The 16841-nt window shown below is 43.5% G+C and overlaps 1 protein-coding gene across 1 annotated transcript; it reads right to left on the bottom strand.

The window, feature by feature from the left end:
- Window positions 1-11540: 11540 nt before the first annotated feature.
- Window positions 11541-16808, bottom strand: LOC138368144 (calphotin-like). Its single transcript, XM_069330445.1, has 5 exons — window positions 16796-16808; window positions 14083-16275; window positions 12790-13683; window positions 12108-12500; window positions 11541-12067 (listed from the first exon to the last, which is right to left on the bottom strand). Exons 1-5 carry the CDS (start codon window positions 16806-16808, stop codon window positions 11541-11543), a joined length of 4020 nt encoding a protein of 1339 aa, XP_069186546.1.
- Between the last annotated feature and the right edge of the window lie 33 nt (window positions 16809-16841).

The following is a 16841-nucleotide window of genomic DNA, read 5'->3' as shown; positions in this document are numbered from 1 at the left end:
ACTATAGGATGATTCATTATACGCAGATATGAACAAAGCGTCGGTTATTTCCACCGCGAATTCCCCTGGGGGTCAGGTCACCATGCGGCTCAGCTTCCCATTCTCTTTTGTCGATAAACCACTCTGGATAATTCTTACAACAGCCTAGTTTGTTACAACCCCCCCGCACAAGCACTTAGTAAACCTTGTTAATTTGTTAAAATTCACGAGGTTTAGTATCCAAACCCACAATTCAACTCATGCCACAAACAAAAGCTAACCTAACTAATAAAATTTGACAAATAATAGTCCAACATCATAATGAACATGTTCATATTTCATAAATTTCTCAGCTGTCAACTGACAGCAATCCTCTAATATCAGGAAACATACATCCTATCCTTACTGACATAGCTAAATAACATGTCCCTACTCTACCATCAAAAACTAGCTATTAAACTCTCTTGGCTCTTCACTAGCCAAGTCCATGTGTCCTCTAGAGCCGGCCACACCGTGCTCAACCAAACATTAAAGTTATATCATCAGACTGAACTTTCAGTCATCCGGGAGCGTACTACGGAACTATCAAGTTCACATCCGTGTACTAACCACTCCCCATCAATGTCAACCTTGACATGTTAAGGAACACACCTAATGTTTATTACATGTATCTAAAAATAAAAAAAATTCCTATACTATATCACAGGTTTCAGCTGACTGTACAGCCAAGTGTTCTCACTCACTAGAAGTGTCAATGTTTATATTGGTCCGCCTCTCCTGTGTTCAAACATTCTGAAAAAAATAGCACAACATAATTTTCCATAACCGTTTGTTCTGGGCTGAGACAATTACACAGGGGCTTCGATTTTGATTACTGACCAATTTATAGAGTAAAATTCATATATTATACCAGAATTATTTTAAATCTGTTTTTCAACATTTATAAAGAATTGATTCTAACTCTGTTTTTCAACATTTAAACAAAAGTGTCCAGATGTTCTTTACACAGATGTTCAGAGCCAACTTTGTTGTTTGTATCAATTGTTCATATTGAGTAAACGATAAAAAAAAAAATCGACGCTGCTGGATGCTGAATGTAGTCGCTGACGATGACGGTGTCGATCTTGCTTCTCCCCATGTGTAGACATCAATACCTGGTCCTCTTGTACTCCCATCCGGTACTCCTGAATGACGACAGAGTGTAGTAGAGCTGAGTGCCAAGTGACAGCTGTAGAATACTGTTACTTCGGCCATTAATCTTGCTCTCGACAGTCCACACGCCTTCATATCAATCACAGTTCACACGGCAGTCTTGATGTTAAACTTGTCGCAGATGACCACAGCAGAGCAGAACTGGATGTACCAACGGTGTCTCTTAGCAGTAGTGGTGTCAGAAGGTCGTCGAGGCGGGTTGCTTGTTTGCAGAACAGGTGAATCTCGTCTTCCATCATTGCTCACGTCATCTCAGGCGTTTCTTGATGTCACCAGGTTACTAGGCCGTAAACACCAACTGTGTATACCCTCGTACCGCCGACTTTAGGCCAAAGGAGACAATTTTGCGACCTTCTATTGGCGAGTCCCGGTACTCTGTAGGGAAACCGTGCCTTCCACCTGTGACCGCCTTACTTCTGCTTTCTTGTTACTTCAGATGACGTAATCATTAATCTTCCGGCGAAATTCTTGAGTACTGCTACGTGCTTTCCATTTCTTGACCTCTCCTCCAACACTGCTGGAATGACTGCAGTCTTGATGACGCAGCAGGTGGGTATTGGTGATCTCGAGACAGCTACCCCGGCGTTGTATGGCACCTCCGGTGACTGCTATAATGTGGACAGCTCGCTGGCCCTGACAACCTCGTTAGTGACGTGAGGCGTCGGCCGGGTGACTCTTGGACAGTCACTCATCCCCAAAGTAACTGATGTATGGGTTACTGGGTCTGGTGGGGGGAGGGCTTTGTGTAACGTGCCTCCCCCTCGGTCTTTACAGACAAGGGTTCACGTGTGGCTGGAACAACTGGGTCGGTGTACCAATCAGACCTGGGAACAGACGGACACAACACAGCGGAAGCATAGATATACTCTGGGTTTGGTGGAGGTGGAACCCCAGAGCACGGTAAAAGTTGCTACCTGAGTCAAGTATAGACATAGTACATCTCATTGCCTTTACAGGAAAATCTAATGAATACTAAATTATACTAACCAAGGAAGTTACTTTACTGTATAGCGCGAGATCTCGTCACCATAGGGTGGCGAGACTGCACCTGACTACTGATGAGCGATGACAGAGGGTCATCCTCATCTTCTGACTCGTCGGTGAAGCCATGAGTCAGCACTGCTGAGTCAGGAACTAGACCCGCTGAAGGCAGTTCTAATTCCTCTCTAGCATGATACTGTTTCAATTTATTTACATGAATTGTCCTTTCCACCTGGTCCTCGAACACTCCTTTTATAACAAGATTAACCGGCCCCGCCCTTTTAATTACTCTATATGGTCCTCGCCACCTCGGAGCTAGCTTCCTGCTCTGATTGGCGGGCGCAGCCTCATTCACTCTCAATACGAGGCTTCCTTCCTTCAACTCAAGAGGGCGCACTTTCTTGTCATAAAAATGAGCATACCGAGTCCGTGCCTTCTTGGACGCTTCAGCTGCAATATTCCATGCATTTCTCATTTTACCAAGGACCTCTGAAGGATAGTCCTCCCCGTATGCAACATTATGTCTGTTAAGCAGACCTGAGGGGAAATTGCATGAATTACCAGTAAACAAATGAAGTGGTTGGGTGTTAATTGATTGGTGGATGGCAGTATTCAAGGCGAACTGAACATAGGGTAGGTGTTCATCCCAGGTGTTTGCATCATGTTCAGCAAGGATTGCAAGCATATCCTTGACTGAACGATTAGTCCGTTCCGTCATTCCGTTTGCTTGTGGGTGGTAGGCTGTTGTAAAAGCCGAAGTTGTCTCTAAAATCTTACAAACTTCTCTAAATATATTCCCATTGAATTCTTGACCCCGGTCAGAGACTAAAACTTTAGGAGGTCCGAATACAGTAACGAACCTACGCAAGAACGCATCTGCAACCGTACGAGAATCCTTCTGAGGTAATGCAACTAGTGTAGTGTATCTAGACAGATGGTCAACTAGCACCAACACATATCTGTTACCTGAATGACTGTGGTGTAAGTCAATCAAATCGGCCCCCACACGATCTAACGGTTCACGAATTTCAGGAAATTCCTGAAGTGGGGCCTGTACCTTAAGGGTACCTTTCCTCCTCTGGCAACGAGGGCACGACTTCACGAAATTGATTACCTCAGAAAGTAATCCTGGAAAATAAAATAGAGACTTTGCTTTTAAGTGCGTTTTAAAGATCCCCGGATGCCCTGCAATTTTTGAAGCATGTGCAAGCTTTAACGCTGATGACCGCAACGCGTCCGGAATAACTAGCTGAAATACTGCCCTATCATTCTGGCTATTAACATAATACAGGACGCCCTGTTTCATCTCAAAATCATGAATAGGTAAATTCTTTTTCTTTTTCGGGTATTTTCCTCCCTCTAAATACTCAATAATCTCTTTCCATCTCGGCTCGTTCATCTGGTATTCTCTCATTTTATCCGATGGAATGGTTTCAATATTTTCATTAATCTGCATTGCCGCTATATTTCTACTTAGCGTATCTGGCACAACATGTGCTGGACCAGGCTTGTACAAGATCTGGAATGAGTGGGCCGAAAGTTCGTGAGACCAGCGTGACATTCGTGGGCATTTCGTTCGCTTTTTAAATATATGTGTTAACGCTCGATGGTCTGTGTAGATTACAAAATGCCGCTGAAATAGGTAAGGCTCGAAATACCTAACTGATTCTACTACTGCCAGTGCCTCCCGATCCGTAGCTGAATAACGAACTTCAGGTCCTTTGACCTTCCTACTGAAATAGGCTACTGGATGGGGTAAATTATCTGCGTCTCGCTGAATTAAGCACCCGCCAATAGCAATACCGCTGGCGTCAGTGTGCACTTCCCACTCTTTCTCAAAATCAGGAATAGCCAATACCGGTGTCGTGATTAGTTGGTCTTTCAGTTTGCGATAGGCCTCGTCATGTTCTGATTTCCACACAAACTTCGCATTTTTCTTTGTCAGATCAGTCAGGGGTGCTGAAATGCCAGCGAAACCTTCAATGTGACGACGAAAATATCCGGCCGCCCCCAAAAACCTACGCACGTCCTTTGCTGTCCTTGGAGTAGGCATGTCAGCAATGGCGCGGCAAGAATCTGGGTCAGGTCGGATACCGTCCGGGCACACCTGGAACCCCAGAAATTTGAATTTCTGAGCCGCCAAGGTGCACTTCTGAACATTCAGCCTGAAACCTGCCTGATCTAACAATTTCAAAGTCTCAGTCAAGTCCTGTAGGTGTTCCTCAAACGTCCTGGAATATATCACAACATCATCCAGGTACGCTAAAGAATGCCTACCCAGTACCGGACTAAGGATAAAGTTGATGGCCCTCTGAAACGACGAAGGCGCTGTCTTCAAACCAAACGGCATCCTACGGAATTGATAAGTGTGCCTACCATCCGAGAATGCTGTTTTTTCCCTATCCTGTTCTGCCACCGGAATCGCCCAATACGCCGATTTTGCGTCAAGAGTTGAGAAATACTTAGCAGCACCAAATTGATCTATTATCTCCTGTATTCGGGGCAACGGATACACATCACCCTTAGTTAGTTCGTTCACCTTCCGGTAGTCAACACAGAAACGATAACTACCGTCCGGTTTCCGAACTAGCACAACAGGAGAGAGCCACGGTGACGTACTAGGCTCTATCACGCCCTGTCTCAACATTTTCTGGCACTCCTCCCTGATAATGTTCTTTGCCTGTTCCGGCAACCTCCACTGTCTCGTGTACACAGGCAAATGGTCACCAGTTGGAATGGTGTGCTCGATCTTATCAAGGAGACCAATCTGGTCATCCTCTGTCGCAAACAATTTCGGGAATTTTCGTAAAACTCCTCTCAGTGCCTTCCTATCTGCCTGTGCAACATGTTGCAAATCAAGTGCTGAAATTAATTTTTCCACTTCCTCAACATTCTGTGCAACATTTCTCGTCTCGTATTGTACTTTGGATGGTGTTTTAGTATTCAACATATTCAGTGCACTACATTGTGCAGTGACGGCTGGCGTCTCAGCTGACTCATGGTGAAAGATTTCTGTGTCCTCCACCATGGTTCCCTGAGATACCCTATCACCTGCCCTGAAGCGAAAAGTCTTATGTGAAAGATTGACAACTGGAATGAGTGCACCTTTATCGAGCACTACAACTAAGTGATGAGGAATTAATAAACTATCACATCTCCCAGCCACCTGAAGGGTGGTACCTGGTTGTATGTGACGTCCCACGGCTACTTTAATAAATTTAACAGAATGTGGTGGGCAACTCTGTTTGGTCAATGCATGCAAGGCGCATGACCTCTTAACTGTGTCTGGAAGAGACTTAAAAATCAATTTTGGATAGTGCGCATTATATTTCAGCTTCCTCTTAATTGAAGCTACAACTGGGGGATGGTCGATCATCTCCACTGGGTAGGAAGTCTGTCCCAACTGCAACCTGCAGTTCCTAGCCCCTTTTTGAGCAGACAAGGAATAATCAAATCGCGACAGAAAATCAGTTCCCATTAAGATGTGACCAGGAAAATCAAGGTTCTCTACGATCGTACATGTGTGAGGCTGCAATGCCCCATCAATCTCAAAATTAACTGTACCTTGACCTACGATCTCAATCTTTTCCCCATTGACTGCTGTTAATGTCTTTGCGCAACGTTGAAGACGTGCATACTTAAAATTGCTGAAGGCTGACTTTTTAATTACCGTCGCCTGGCTTCCTGTATCAACAAAAGCTGTCAATCTCACACCTTCCACTTTCACCTCAAAAGTAGGCCTGCCATCACTAGGAGCCTGCTTTCATGCTTTCGTAGGAGTGACTTCGCAATCCCTCTGTATATGCCCGCGCTTCCAGCAGGAGTAACACCTCCGCGGATCTCTGTTGGTACTCCGCGCAGGGTGGCTCGAACTTGCAGCTGAGGGCTGCTTCCCGCCTGATGAACCCGCGCCACAGTTCCTCGGCTTGGCTCCCTCGCCTTTACTTAACGCCTCTACGTATGGCGACAACTGAGTGCCCGGCGTCTCCGTGCGCATCTGCCTGTCTAAGGCTGTGGCGGCCTGGGGTTGGGGTTGAGGTATGGTGTGGGTGGCCTGGGGTTGGGGTGTGGATGGCGGTTGGGGTTGAGGTATGGTGTGGGTGACCTCAGGCTGGGGTGTGGATTGAGGTTGAGGTGGGTATGGGGTGGCCTGGGGCTGGAATGGGTATGGGTATGGGGTGGCCTGGGGTTGGAATGGGTATGGAGTGGCCTGGGGTTGGGGGAAGGGTTGGTATGGGAACTGAGGATGGGGTTGGTATGGGAATTGAGGATGGGGTTGGTATGGGAATTGAGGATGGGGTTGGGGTTGTTGTAGTGACGGATGAGGTGTACCTAGGTGGCCCCCAGTGGTGTCGGAAGAGGTGCTGTCCTCTACACTTCCACTTCCACTCCCACTGGTCCCCACTGACTGGTCATTATCTGGGTTAAACATTTTCTGTGATTCCTGGTGTGCCACGTCTCTTCTAAACTACCCTTTAGTACACCCTCGACCCGGACTCACTACAACCGTGATCTTACACAAATAATAAAAAAAAAATCGCAACTCTTTTTCCAAGAAACAACTACTAAATCCCCAAAATAGGAAATACACCGATTTATCGAGAGAATCGCTGAAGTGAATCCAATGAATGAGTGTCTGCCCCGCACTCGTGTCTGACCGTGAAATATCCCGCAGTTCTATTGCTGAAACCTAAGTCCTTTACGTTAAAAAAATTAAGGAATCTAATTTATATAAAACAATTTAAATGATAACGCAACTAACGCGCAGCACTCGTGATGGATTAATAAAGAATATTTACTGTACTTGAATACTAAACGCGCTTGAAGTGAGCAGCGTGGCCACTGATGACTGGTGGAGCGGGACCAGCTGCGCTGAAAAAAAACTAAGTCCCGCACTTTTTCGCTTAAACGCTGAAAAATCAAAATTTTTGTTCTGAAGGAAAATAACTAGTTTTACGTTAATAAACCGCTCTAGCGATTAATATAGACACCCAGGACCTATAAATGCTTACTAAAAATTGAATTTTAATCAAAAACTGCGTTTTTACTCAATTGCTGGACTCTGCCAATTTTCCTGACTCCGAGGGAAAAAAAATTCTATCACCCCAAATATCACAAAACTCCTGTAATTCACAAAAATTTGGGTTTCTCGTTTCCAGATATAAATACGTTATTATTTACTACTGACGTTGTATACAGAACAATACTGACACTTCGAGCGGTTTCAACACTCACTAATTCGAATTTTCGTCAAAATCAGAGATTTTCACCTCAAATGGACTCTGACAAAATTACAACACGATTTTCTCGAAAAATAACTAAATTCGGCAAAAATGTAATTATCACTGTTTAATGCTTACGGACAGAATTACGTCCCTTGCGCGCACTAGAGAGTAATACTGACCCCAGAATATACACGAAACATGAAAATTAGAATTTACGCCAAAAAGTCAGATTCTAGCCCAAGCTGGACTTAGAAAATTTTCCACCTACGTTTCTACTGAAAACAGAATTCTAAGTCTACAAACACAATTCTACCGTCTTACTGGTAAAAACTATAAGCTATCACTCGCGTCGACTGGAGAATCCTAATGACGCCCAGATCATACACGTGACCCACGAATACAAATTAATTACAGTTAACGAGTTTCCGACATTGACTTAGCCGAAAACTTATCCCAAAATACTTAGAAATATTCCGCGGACAAATAACATTTACACGCAACTTACTATCCCTTAAACTCCTTCACTTATCTATCGTGACCGACACATAGCCCTAAGTCCAGAGGATTAACTACACTCTAGCAACAACGCCTCTGACTTAGACTAATACAACAGGGAATTGCAAAACTTAATGTACGCACTTAGCCTAATATGCAAGAAAATGCTAAACACTGATAAAAAATTTTTTTTTTTTTTAACCGGGGATTGAATTTAGGGAAAAAAAATTAATCTAGAACAACGCAAATAAACTGAAATTACTTTATAAATTTAAGTATACTTAATTCAAAAATGCACTCGACTTAATCTTATAATCGTTCCTACCGGCTCGCCGTACCACACCTAGCCTAGAGGCCACACCATCTAGGTTCCAACAGAGCGACACGCAGCTTTCAGCAACAATTATGACTAGGGACGACTCAACCTCCACTAAGTGTGCGATCACTTAGTTGTTGAATCGCTGCTAGGTAGGTTACTAGTCCGTCCCTCGGAGGCCGCAACGCCCTTCACGGATTACGTTTTTCCTAGCGTTTTGGGTCGTCTAATAACGCCCTCGGACTATCTACTGGCGTCCCACAGATATATCCGCCCCCGACAGCCCTCAAGGAACTGCTGTTGAGAGTATGGTGGCTCCCAACACCTCTGAATTAATTGCAATGGGTCGAGTATGGTACCCAGTCCAATCAACTCGGAGCGGTCTCCTTTTCAATAAATCTATTTTAACAGCCTAATCTTACTAACTAAACCTTAATCATATCAGCCCGCATGACCCAAGATTCGCCAATCCCCACTCAAACGCACTGTTGTGGGGCGCACTGCTAATCCTGGCCCGCGGCTGTCTCCTTAGCATCCGCGCACGTGTTCGAACGGCTAGACGCGTGAGCCTTTCAACAATTTCAAACAAAATTGTTGAAACCACCGCTGTGCACCATTGTAACACGGGTTCGGGTTCCTCTCTCTACTTCCTTCTTTCTTTGCCCTCTACCCGTATTCTTACTTATTATTCTCTACCAAGGGACTCCAAAACTTTTACCAAAGCCAACTCCACGCCACGTGGTCCTAAGACGATTGACCGACTTAGGATTCTACACCCAGTATGACGTGACCTAAGCTCTGAACAAAACCCTAGAGTCACCTCTGCTGCCACCACCAGACCAGTAATACAAGAGCAATGATCGAGGTCTGGATCGATCACGCTAATTAATCAACCTAGGGGCTTGATCCCCACTATAAACGATGACCTTGAGTGTGGAATAAATTACACGGTAATGATAATTCCGATTCGATGTTAGAATCGGCGCCCAATGCAACTCTGCCTCGTGTGGACCACGTGACCAGGACAAGTATACACATAAAACACATGGAAACAATAAAATGCAAATTAATAACAAATTTAATTTATTAAAAGAAAACTAAAACAAAATCTAAAAATGTTCACTCCCTATCACTTTAACACTCCCTACTTGACCTGAGTGGCAAATGAGAAGACTATTTCTATAATTAACAATAGCAACTATACCTTGGGCGACCAGCTAGATGTTTTAGCTGGTCTTGGGGAGAGGTAAGATGTTTGACCTCTTATCCCAGCTGCTCCCGTTTCCACACTGATCTCTCTCTTGTCTGGTCTACCCCAGACTAGAACATTGTATTGTTCCGCATCGCTTACCCAGTTACTTTAGCAAGGTTAAGTTATAACAATTAAACTCTGTTTGTACTGAATTGATCCAGACTGGTTGAATTATTTTACTGAATTAAATTACAAACATCTAACGGCAGAGCTGTTCCCGATCACCAAAATGGTTATTAAAACTTTGAGAAATAGTAGACCTGTCAACCCCTGATGACCTATGACCGCCGGTCACTCCGCTTTAAAAGTTAGATCTGATTCGTGACGTCACTGATGGTGACTTAAACTCAATAATTAGAATACTCTTGATATTGTATCCAGTACTATTATACAATACAATTTTAATAAAAATGAATAAAGGCTAATTTTCTCTAAATTACTGAATACTATAGGATGATTCATTATACGCAGATATGAACAAAGCGTCGGTTATTTCCACCGCGAATTCCCCTGGGGGTCAGGTCACCATGCGGCTCAGCTTCCCATTCTCTTTTGTCGATAAACCACTCTGGATAATTCTTACAACAGCCTAGTTTGTTACAACTCCCTCTCCCCCCACAGCTGGTCAACACACCCTCTTCCCCCACAGCTGGTCAACACACCCTCTTCCCCCACAGCTGGTCAACACTCCCTATCCCCCCACAGCTGATCAACACACCCTCTTCCCCCACAGCTGGTCAACACTCCCTCTCCCCCCACAGCTGGTCAACACACCCTCTTCCCCCACAGCTGGTCAACACTCCCTCTCCCCCCACAGCTGGTCAACACACCCTCTTCCCCCACAGCTGGTCAACACTCCCTCTTCCCCCACAGCTGATCAACACACCCTCTTCCCCCACAGCTGGTCAACACACTCTCTTCCCCCACAGCTGGTCAACACTCCCTCTCCCCCACAGCTGGTCAACACTCCCTCTCCCCCCACAGCTGGTCAACACACCCTCTTCCCCCACAGCTGGTCAACACTCCCTCTTCCCCCACAGCTGATCAACACACCCTCTTCCCCCACAGCTGGTCAACACTCCCTCTCCCCCCACAGCTGGTCAACACCCCCTCTTCCCCCACAGCTGATCAACTCACCCTCTTCCCCCACAGCTGGTCAACACACTCTCTTCCCCCACAGCTGGTCAACACACCCTCTTCCCCCACAGCTGGTCAACACTCCCTCTTCCCCCACAGCTGATCAACACACCCTCTTCCCCCACAGCTGGTCAACACACCCTCTTCCCCCACAGCTGGTCAACACTCCCTCTTCCCCCACAGCTGATCAACACACCCTCTTCCCCCACAGCTGGTCAACACACCCTCTTCCCCCACAGCTGGTCAACACACCCTCTTCCCCCACAGCTTGTCAAGACACCCTCTTCCCCCACAGCTTGTCAACACTCCCTCTCCCCCCACAGCTGGTCAACACACCCTCTTCCCCCACAGCAGACACTCCCTTGTTCAGCAGACGCCTAATATCAGATATTTACTTGGCTGCTGTAATTACAGGTCCGCATTTCACTCTGGCCGTTGCACTCAGCAGACAAATGACTCTGTAATTCTCACACTCACTGCTCACCACCTCAGTAATCATACAGTCATACAAGCACAGACCTCCTGGGCTAATCACCTGCTTCGGTTCCACTTTCTCAGAGGGGAAAGTTCAGCCCTCGCTCTCTCCAATCTGGGCTTGCTAACTACATCATATAATTGGTGAACATTCCTGGCGTAAACCGTTGTGTTCTCATCTCTGCTGCGGGGTTAGTTCTTGTTCAAAAGTGTTCCAAGCTGTTCACCGGCCTCGGGGGTAATTATGATATATTTCGTCTGTATTAATCTCAGCGTTCAACTTCCGTTTTTTTGTAATTATCATTCAATTAGTTATTAATTTGCACGTTTCCTCTTTATGTAATGGGTCCATTGTTATTAATGTTGTTAACATCGTTAGTAACCTCTACGGTTTCTGGTCCTGTTAGTATGACTGCTTCTGTTGTTGTTACTAATAGTACTGTTGTTGTTATTATTACTGTTGTTACTTTTACTTTAGTACTTCTACTGTTGGTACTTCTACTGTTGGTACTTCTACTGTTGGTACTTCTACTGTTGGTACTTCTACTGTTGGTACTTCTACTGTTGGTACTTCTACTGTTGGTACTTCTACTGTTGGTACTTCTACTGTTGGTACTTCTACTGTTGGTACTTCTACTGTTGTTACTTCTACTGTTGTTACTTCTACTGTTAGTACTTCTACTGTTGGTACTTCTGCTGTTAGTACTTCTACTGTTGTTACTTCTACTGTTAGTACTTCTACTGTTGGTACTTCTACTGTTGGTACTTCTACTGTTGGTACTTCTACTGTTGGTACTTCTACTGTTGGTACTTCTACTGTTGTTACTTCTACTGTTGTTACTTCTACTGTTGTTACTTCTACTGTTGGTACTTCTACTGTTGTTACTTCTACTGTTAGTACTTCTACTGTTAGTACTTCTACTGTTGGTACTTCTACTGTTCGTACTTCTACTGTTGGTACTTCTACTGTTCGTACTTCTACTGTTGGTACTTCTACTGTTGGTACTTTTACTGTTAGTACTTCTACTGTTGGTACTTCTTGTTAGTACTTTTACTGTTAGTACTTCTACTGTTAGTACTTCTACTGTTAATACTTCTACTGTTGGTACTTCTACTGTTGGTACTTCTACTGTTGGTACTTCTACTGTTAGTACTTCTACTGTTGGTACTTCTACTGTTGTTACTTCTACTGTTAGTACTTCTACTGTTGGTACTTCTACTGTTGGTACTTCTACTGTTGGTACTTCTACTGTTGTTACTTCTACTGTTAGTACTTCTACTGTTGGTACTTTTACTGTTGTTACTTCTACTGTTAGTACTTCTACTGTTGGTACTTCTACTGTTGGTACTTCTACTGTTGTTACTTCTACTGTCAGTATTTCTACTGTTGGTACTTGTACTGTTGGTACTTCTTCTGTTGTTACTTCTACTGTTAGATTTCTACAGTTGGTACTTCTACTGTTGTTACTTCTACTGTTGGTACTTCTACTGTTGTTACTTCTACTGTTAGTACTTCTACTGTTAGTACTTCTACTATTGGTACTTCTACTGTTGTTACTTCCGTTAGTACTTCTACTGTTGGTACTTCTACTGTTGTTACTTCTACTGTTGGTACTTCTACTGTTGTTACTTCTACTGTTAGTACTTCTACTGTTAGTACTTCTACTGTTGGTACTTCTACTGTTCGTACTTCTACTGTTGGTACTTCTTGTTAGTACTTTTACTGTTAGTACTTCTACTGTTGGTACTTCTTGTTAGTACTTTTACTGTTAGTACTTCTACTGTTAGTACTTCTACTGTTAATACTTCTACTGTTGGTACTTCTACTGTTGGTACTTCTACTGTTGATACTTCTACTGTTAATACTTCTACTGTTGGTACTTCTACTGATGGTACTTCTACTGTTGGTACTTCTACTGTTAATACTTCTACTGTTGGTACTTCTACTGTTGGTACTTCTACTGTTGGTACTTGTACTGTTGGTTCTTCTACTGTTGGTACTTCTACTGTTAGTACTTCTAGTGTTAATACTTCTACTGTTGGTACTTCTACTGTTGGTACTTCTACTGTTGGTACTTCTTCTGTTGGTACTTCTGCTGTTGGTACTTCTACTGTTGGTTCTTCTACTGTTGGTACTTCTACTGTTGGTTCTTCTACTGTTGGTACTTCTACTGTTGTTACTTCTACTGTTGTTACTTCTACTGTTAGTACTTCTACTGTTGGTACTTCTGCTGTTAGTACTTCTACTGTTGTTACTTCTACTGTTAGTACTTCTACTGTTGGTACTTCTACTGTTGGTACTTCTACTGTTGGTACTTCTACTGTTGGTACTTCTACTGTTGGTACTTCTACTGTTGTTACTTCCGTTAGTACTTCTACTGTTGGTACTTCTACTGTTGTTACTTCTACTGTTGGTACTTCTACTGTTGTTACTTCTACTGTTGTTACTTCTACTGTTGTTACTTCTACTGTTGGTACTTCTACTGTTGTTACTTCTACTGTTAGTACTTCTACTGTTAGTACTTCTACTGTTGGTACTTCTACTGTTCGTACTTCTACTGTTGGTACTTCTACTGTTGGTACTTTTACTGTTAGTACTTCTACTGTTGGTACTTCTTGTTAGTACTTTTACTGTTAGTACTTCTACTGTTAGTACTTCTACTGTTAATACTTCTACTGTTGGTACTTCTACTGTTGGTACTTCTACTGTTGGTACTTCTACTGTTAGTACTTCTACTGTTGGTACTTCTACTGTTGTTACTTCTACTGTTAGTACTTCTACTGTTGGTACTTCTACTGTTGGTACTTCTACTGTTGGTACTTCTACTGTTGGTACTTCTACTGTTGTTACTTCCGTTAGTACTTCTACTGTTGGTACTTCTACTGTTGTTACTTCTACTGTTGGTACTTCTACTGTTGTTACTTCTACTGTTAGTACTTCTACTGTTAGTACTTCTACTGTTGGTACTTCTACTGTTCGTACTTCTACTGTTGGTACTTCTTGTTAGTACTTTTACTGTTAGTACTTCTACTGTTGGTACTTCTTGTTAGTACTTTTACTGTTAGTACTTCTACTGTTAGTACTTCTACTGTTAATACTTCTACTGTTGGTACTTCTACTGTTGGTACTTCTACTGTTGATACTTCTACTGTTAATACTTCTACTGTTGGTACTTCTACTGATGGTACTTCTACTGTTGGTACTTCTACTGTTAATACTTCTACTGTTGGTACTTCTACTGTTGGTACTTCTACTGTTGGTACTTGTACTGTTGGTTCTTCTACTGTTGGTACTTCTACTGTTAGTACTTCTAGTGTTAATACTTCTACTGTTGGTACTTCTACTGTTGGTACTTCTACTGTTGGTACTTCTTCTGTTGGTACTTCTGCTGTTGGTACTTCTACTGTTGGTTCTTCTACTGTTGGTACTTCTACTGTTGGTTCTTCTACTGTTGGTACTTGTACTGTTGGTACTTCTACTGTTGGTACTTGTACTGTTGGTACTTCTACTGTTAGTACTTGTACTGTTGGTACTTCTAATGTTGGTACTTCTACTGTTGGTACTTCTAATGTTGGTACTTCTACTGTTGGTACTTCTGCTGTTGGTACTTCTACTGTTGGTTCTTCTACTGTTGGTACTTCTACTGTTGGTTCTTCTACTGTTGGTACTTGTACTGTTGGTACTTCTACTGTTGGTACTTGTACTGTTGGTACTTCTACTGTTAGTACTTGTACTGTTGGTACTTCTTCTGTTGGTACTTCTACTGTTGGTACTTCTACTGTTAGTACTTGTACTGTTGGTACTTCTTCTGTTGGTACTTCTACTGCTGGTACTTCTACTGTTGGTACTTCTACTGTTGGTACTTCTACTGTTGGTACTTCTTCTGTTGGTACTTCTTCTGTTGGTACTTCTACTGTTGTTACTTGTACTGTTGGTACTTGTACTGTTGGTACTTCTACTGTTAATACTTCTACTGTTGGTACTTCTACTGTTGGTACTTCTACTGTTAATACTTCTACTGTTGGTACTTCTTCTGTTGGTACTTGTACTGTTGGTACTTCTGCTGTTGGTACTTCTTCTGTTGGTACTTGTACTGTTGGTACTTGTACTGTTGGTACTTCTACTGTTGGTACTTGTACTGTTGGTACTTCTACTGTTGGTACTTCTACTGTTGGTACTTCTACTGTTGGTACTTCTTCTGTTGGTACTTCTTCTGTTGATACTTCTTCTGTTAGTACTTGTACTGTTGGTACTTCTGCTGTTGGTACTAGTACTGTTGGTACTTCTACTGTTGGTACTTGTACTGTTGGTACTTCTACTGTTGGTACTTGTACTGTTGGTACTTGTACTGTTGGTACTTGTACTGTTGGTACTTCTGCTGTTGGTACTTCTACTGTTGGTACTTCTACTGTTAGTACTTGTACTGTTGGTACTTCTGCTGTTTGTACTTGTACTGTTGGTACTTCTGCTGTTGGTACTTGTACTGTTGGTACTTCTACTGTTGGTACTTGTACTGTTGGTACTTCTGCTGTTGGTACTTGTACTGTTGGTACTTCTACTGTTGGTACTTGTACTGTTGGTACTTGTACTGTTGGTACTTGTACTGTTGGTACTTGTACTGTTGGTACTTGTACTGTTGGTACTTGTACTGTAGGTACTTCTGCTGTTGGTACTTCTACTGTTGGTACTTCTACTGTTGTTACTTGTACTGTTGGTACTTCTGCTGTTGGTACTAGTACGGTTGGTACTTCTACTGTTGGTACTTGTACTGTTGGTACTTGTACTGTTGGTACTTGTACTGTTGGTACTTCTACTGTTGGTACTTCTGCTGTTGGTACTTCTACTGTTGGTACTTGTACTGTTGGTACTTGTACTGTTGGTACTTCTGCTGTTGGTACTTGTACTGTTGGTACTTGTACTGTTGGTACTTCTGCTGTTGGTACTTCTACTGTTGGTACTTGTACTGTTGGTACTTCTACTGTTGGTACTTGTACTGTTGGTACTTCTGCTGTTGGTACTTCTACTGTTGGTACTTGTACTGCTGGTACTAGTACTGTTGGTACTTCTACTGTTGGTACTTGTACCGTTGGTACTTGTACTGTTGGTACTTCTACTGTTGGTACTTCTACTGTTGGTACTTCTACTGTTGGTACTTCTACTGTTGGTACTTCTACTGTTGGTACTTCTACTGTTGGTACTTCTACTGTTGGTACTTATGTAACACCTTCCTGCTTGCTGCTCCACTCCCTCAACGCCCCAGGTTAACACTGCTCACTGTGACACTCCCTCAACGCCCCTGGTTAACACTGCTCACTGTGACACTCCCTCAACGCCCCAGGTTAACACTGCTCACTGCGACACTCCCTCAACGCCCCAGGTTAACACTGCTCACTGTGACACTCCCTCAACGCCCCAGGTTAACACTGCTCACTGTGACACTCCCTCAACGCCCCAGGTTAACACTGCTCACTGTGACACTCCCTCAACGCCCCAGGTTAACACTGCTCACTGTGACACTCCCTCAACGCCCCAGGTTAACACTGCTCACTGTGACACTCCCTCAACGCCCCAGGTTAACAGTGCTCACTGTGACACTCCCTCAACGCCCCAGGTTAACACTGCTCACTGTGACACTCCCTCAACGCCCCAGGTTAACACTGCTCACTGCGACACTCCCTCAACGCCCCTGGTTAACACTGCTCACTGTGACACTCCCTCAACGCCCCAGGTTAACATAACTCACTGTGACACTCCCTCAACGCCCCGGGT

The sequence above is a fragment of the Procambarus clarkii genome, chromosome 24 (genome assembly GCF_040958095.1).
Source record: "Procambarus clarkii isolate CNS0578487 chromosome 24, FALCON_Pclarkii_2.0, whole genome shotgun sequence".
NCBI lineage: Eukaryota > Metazoa > Arthropoda > Malacostraca > Decapoda > Cambaridae > Procambarus > Procambarus clarkii.
This window is presented reverse-complemented; position numbering and strand designations above follow the sequence as displayed.

Bases quoted from the DNA above. Each gene is read 5' to 3' on its own strand.
- LOC138368144 (XM_069330445.1), bottom strand. The intron at 13,684-14,082 runs GTACTAACAAGA...ACTAACAAGAAG, and splicing joins TAGAAGTACTAACAGTAAAA to TACCAACAGTAGAAGTACTA. The intron at 12,501-12,789 runs GTACTAACAAGA...GAAATCTAACAG, and splicing joins TAGAAGTACTAACAGTAAAA to TAGAAGTAACAACAGAAGAA.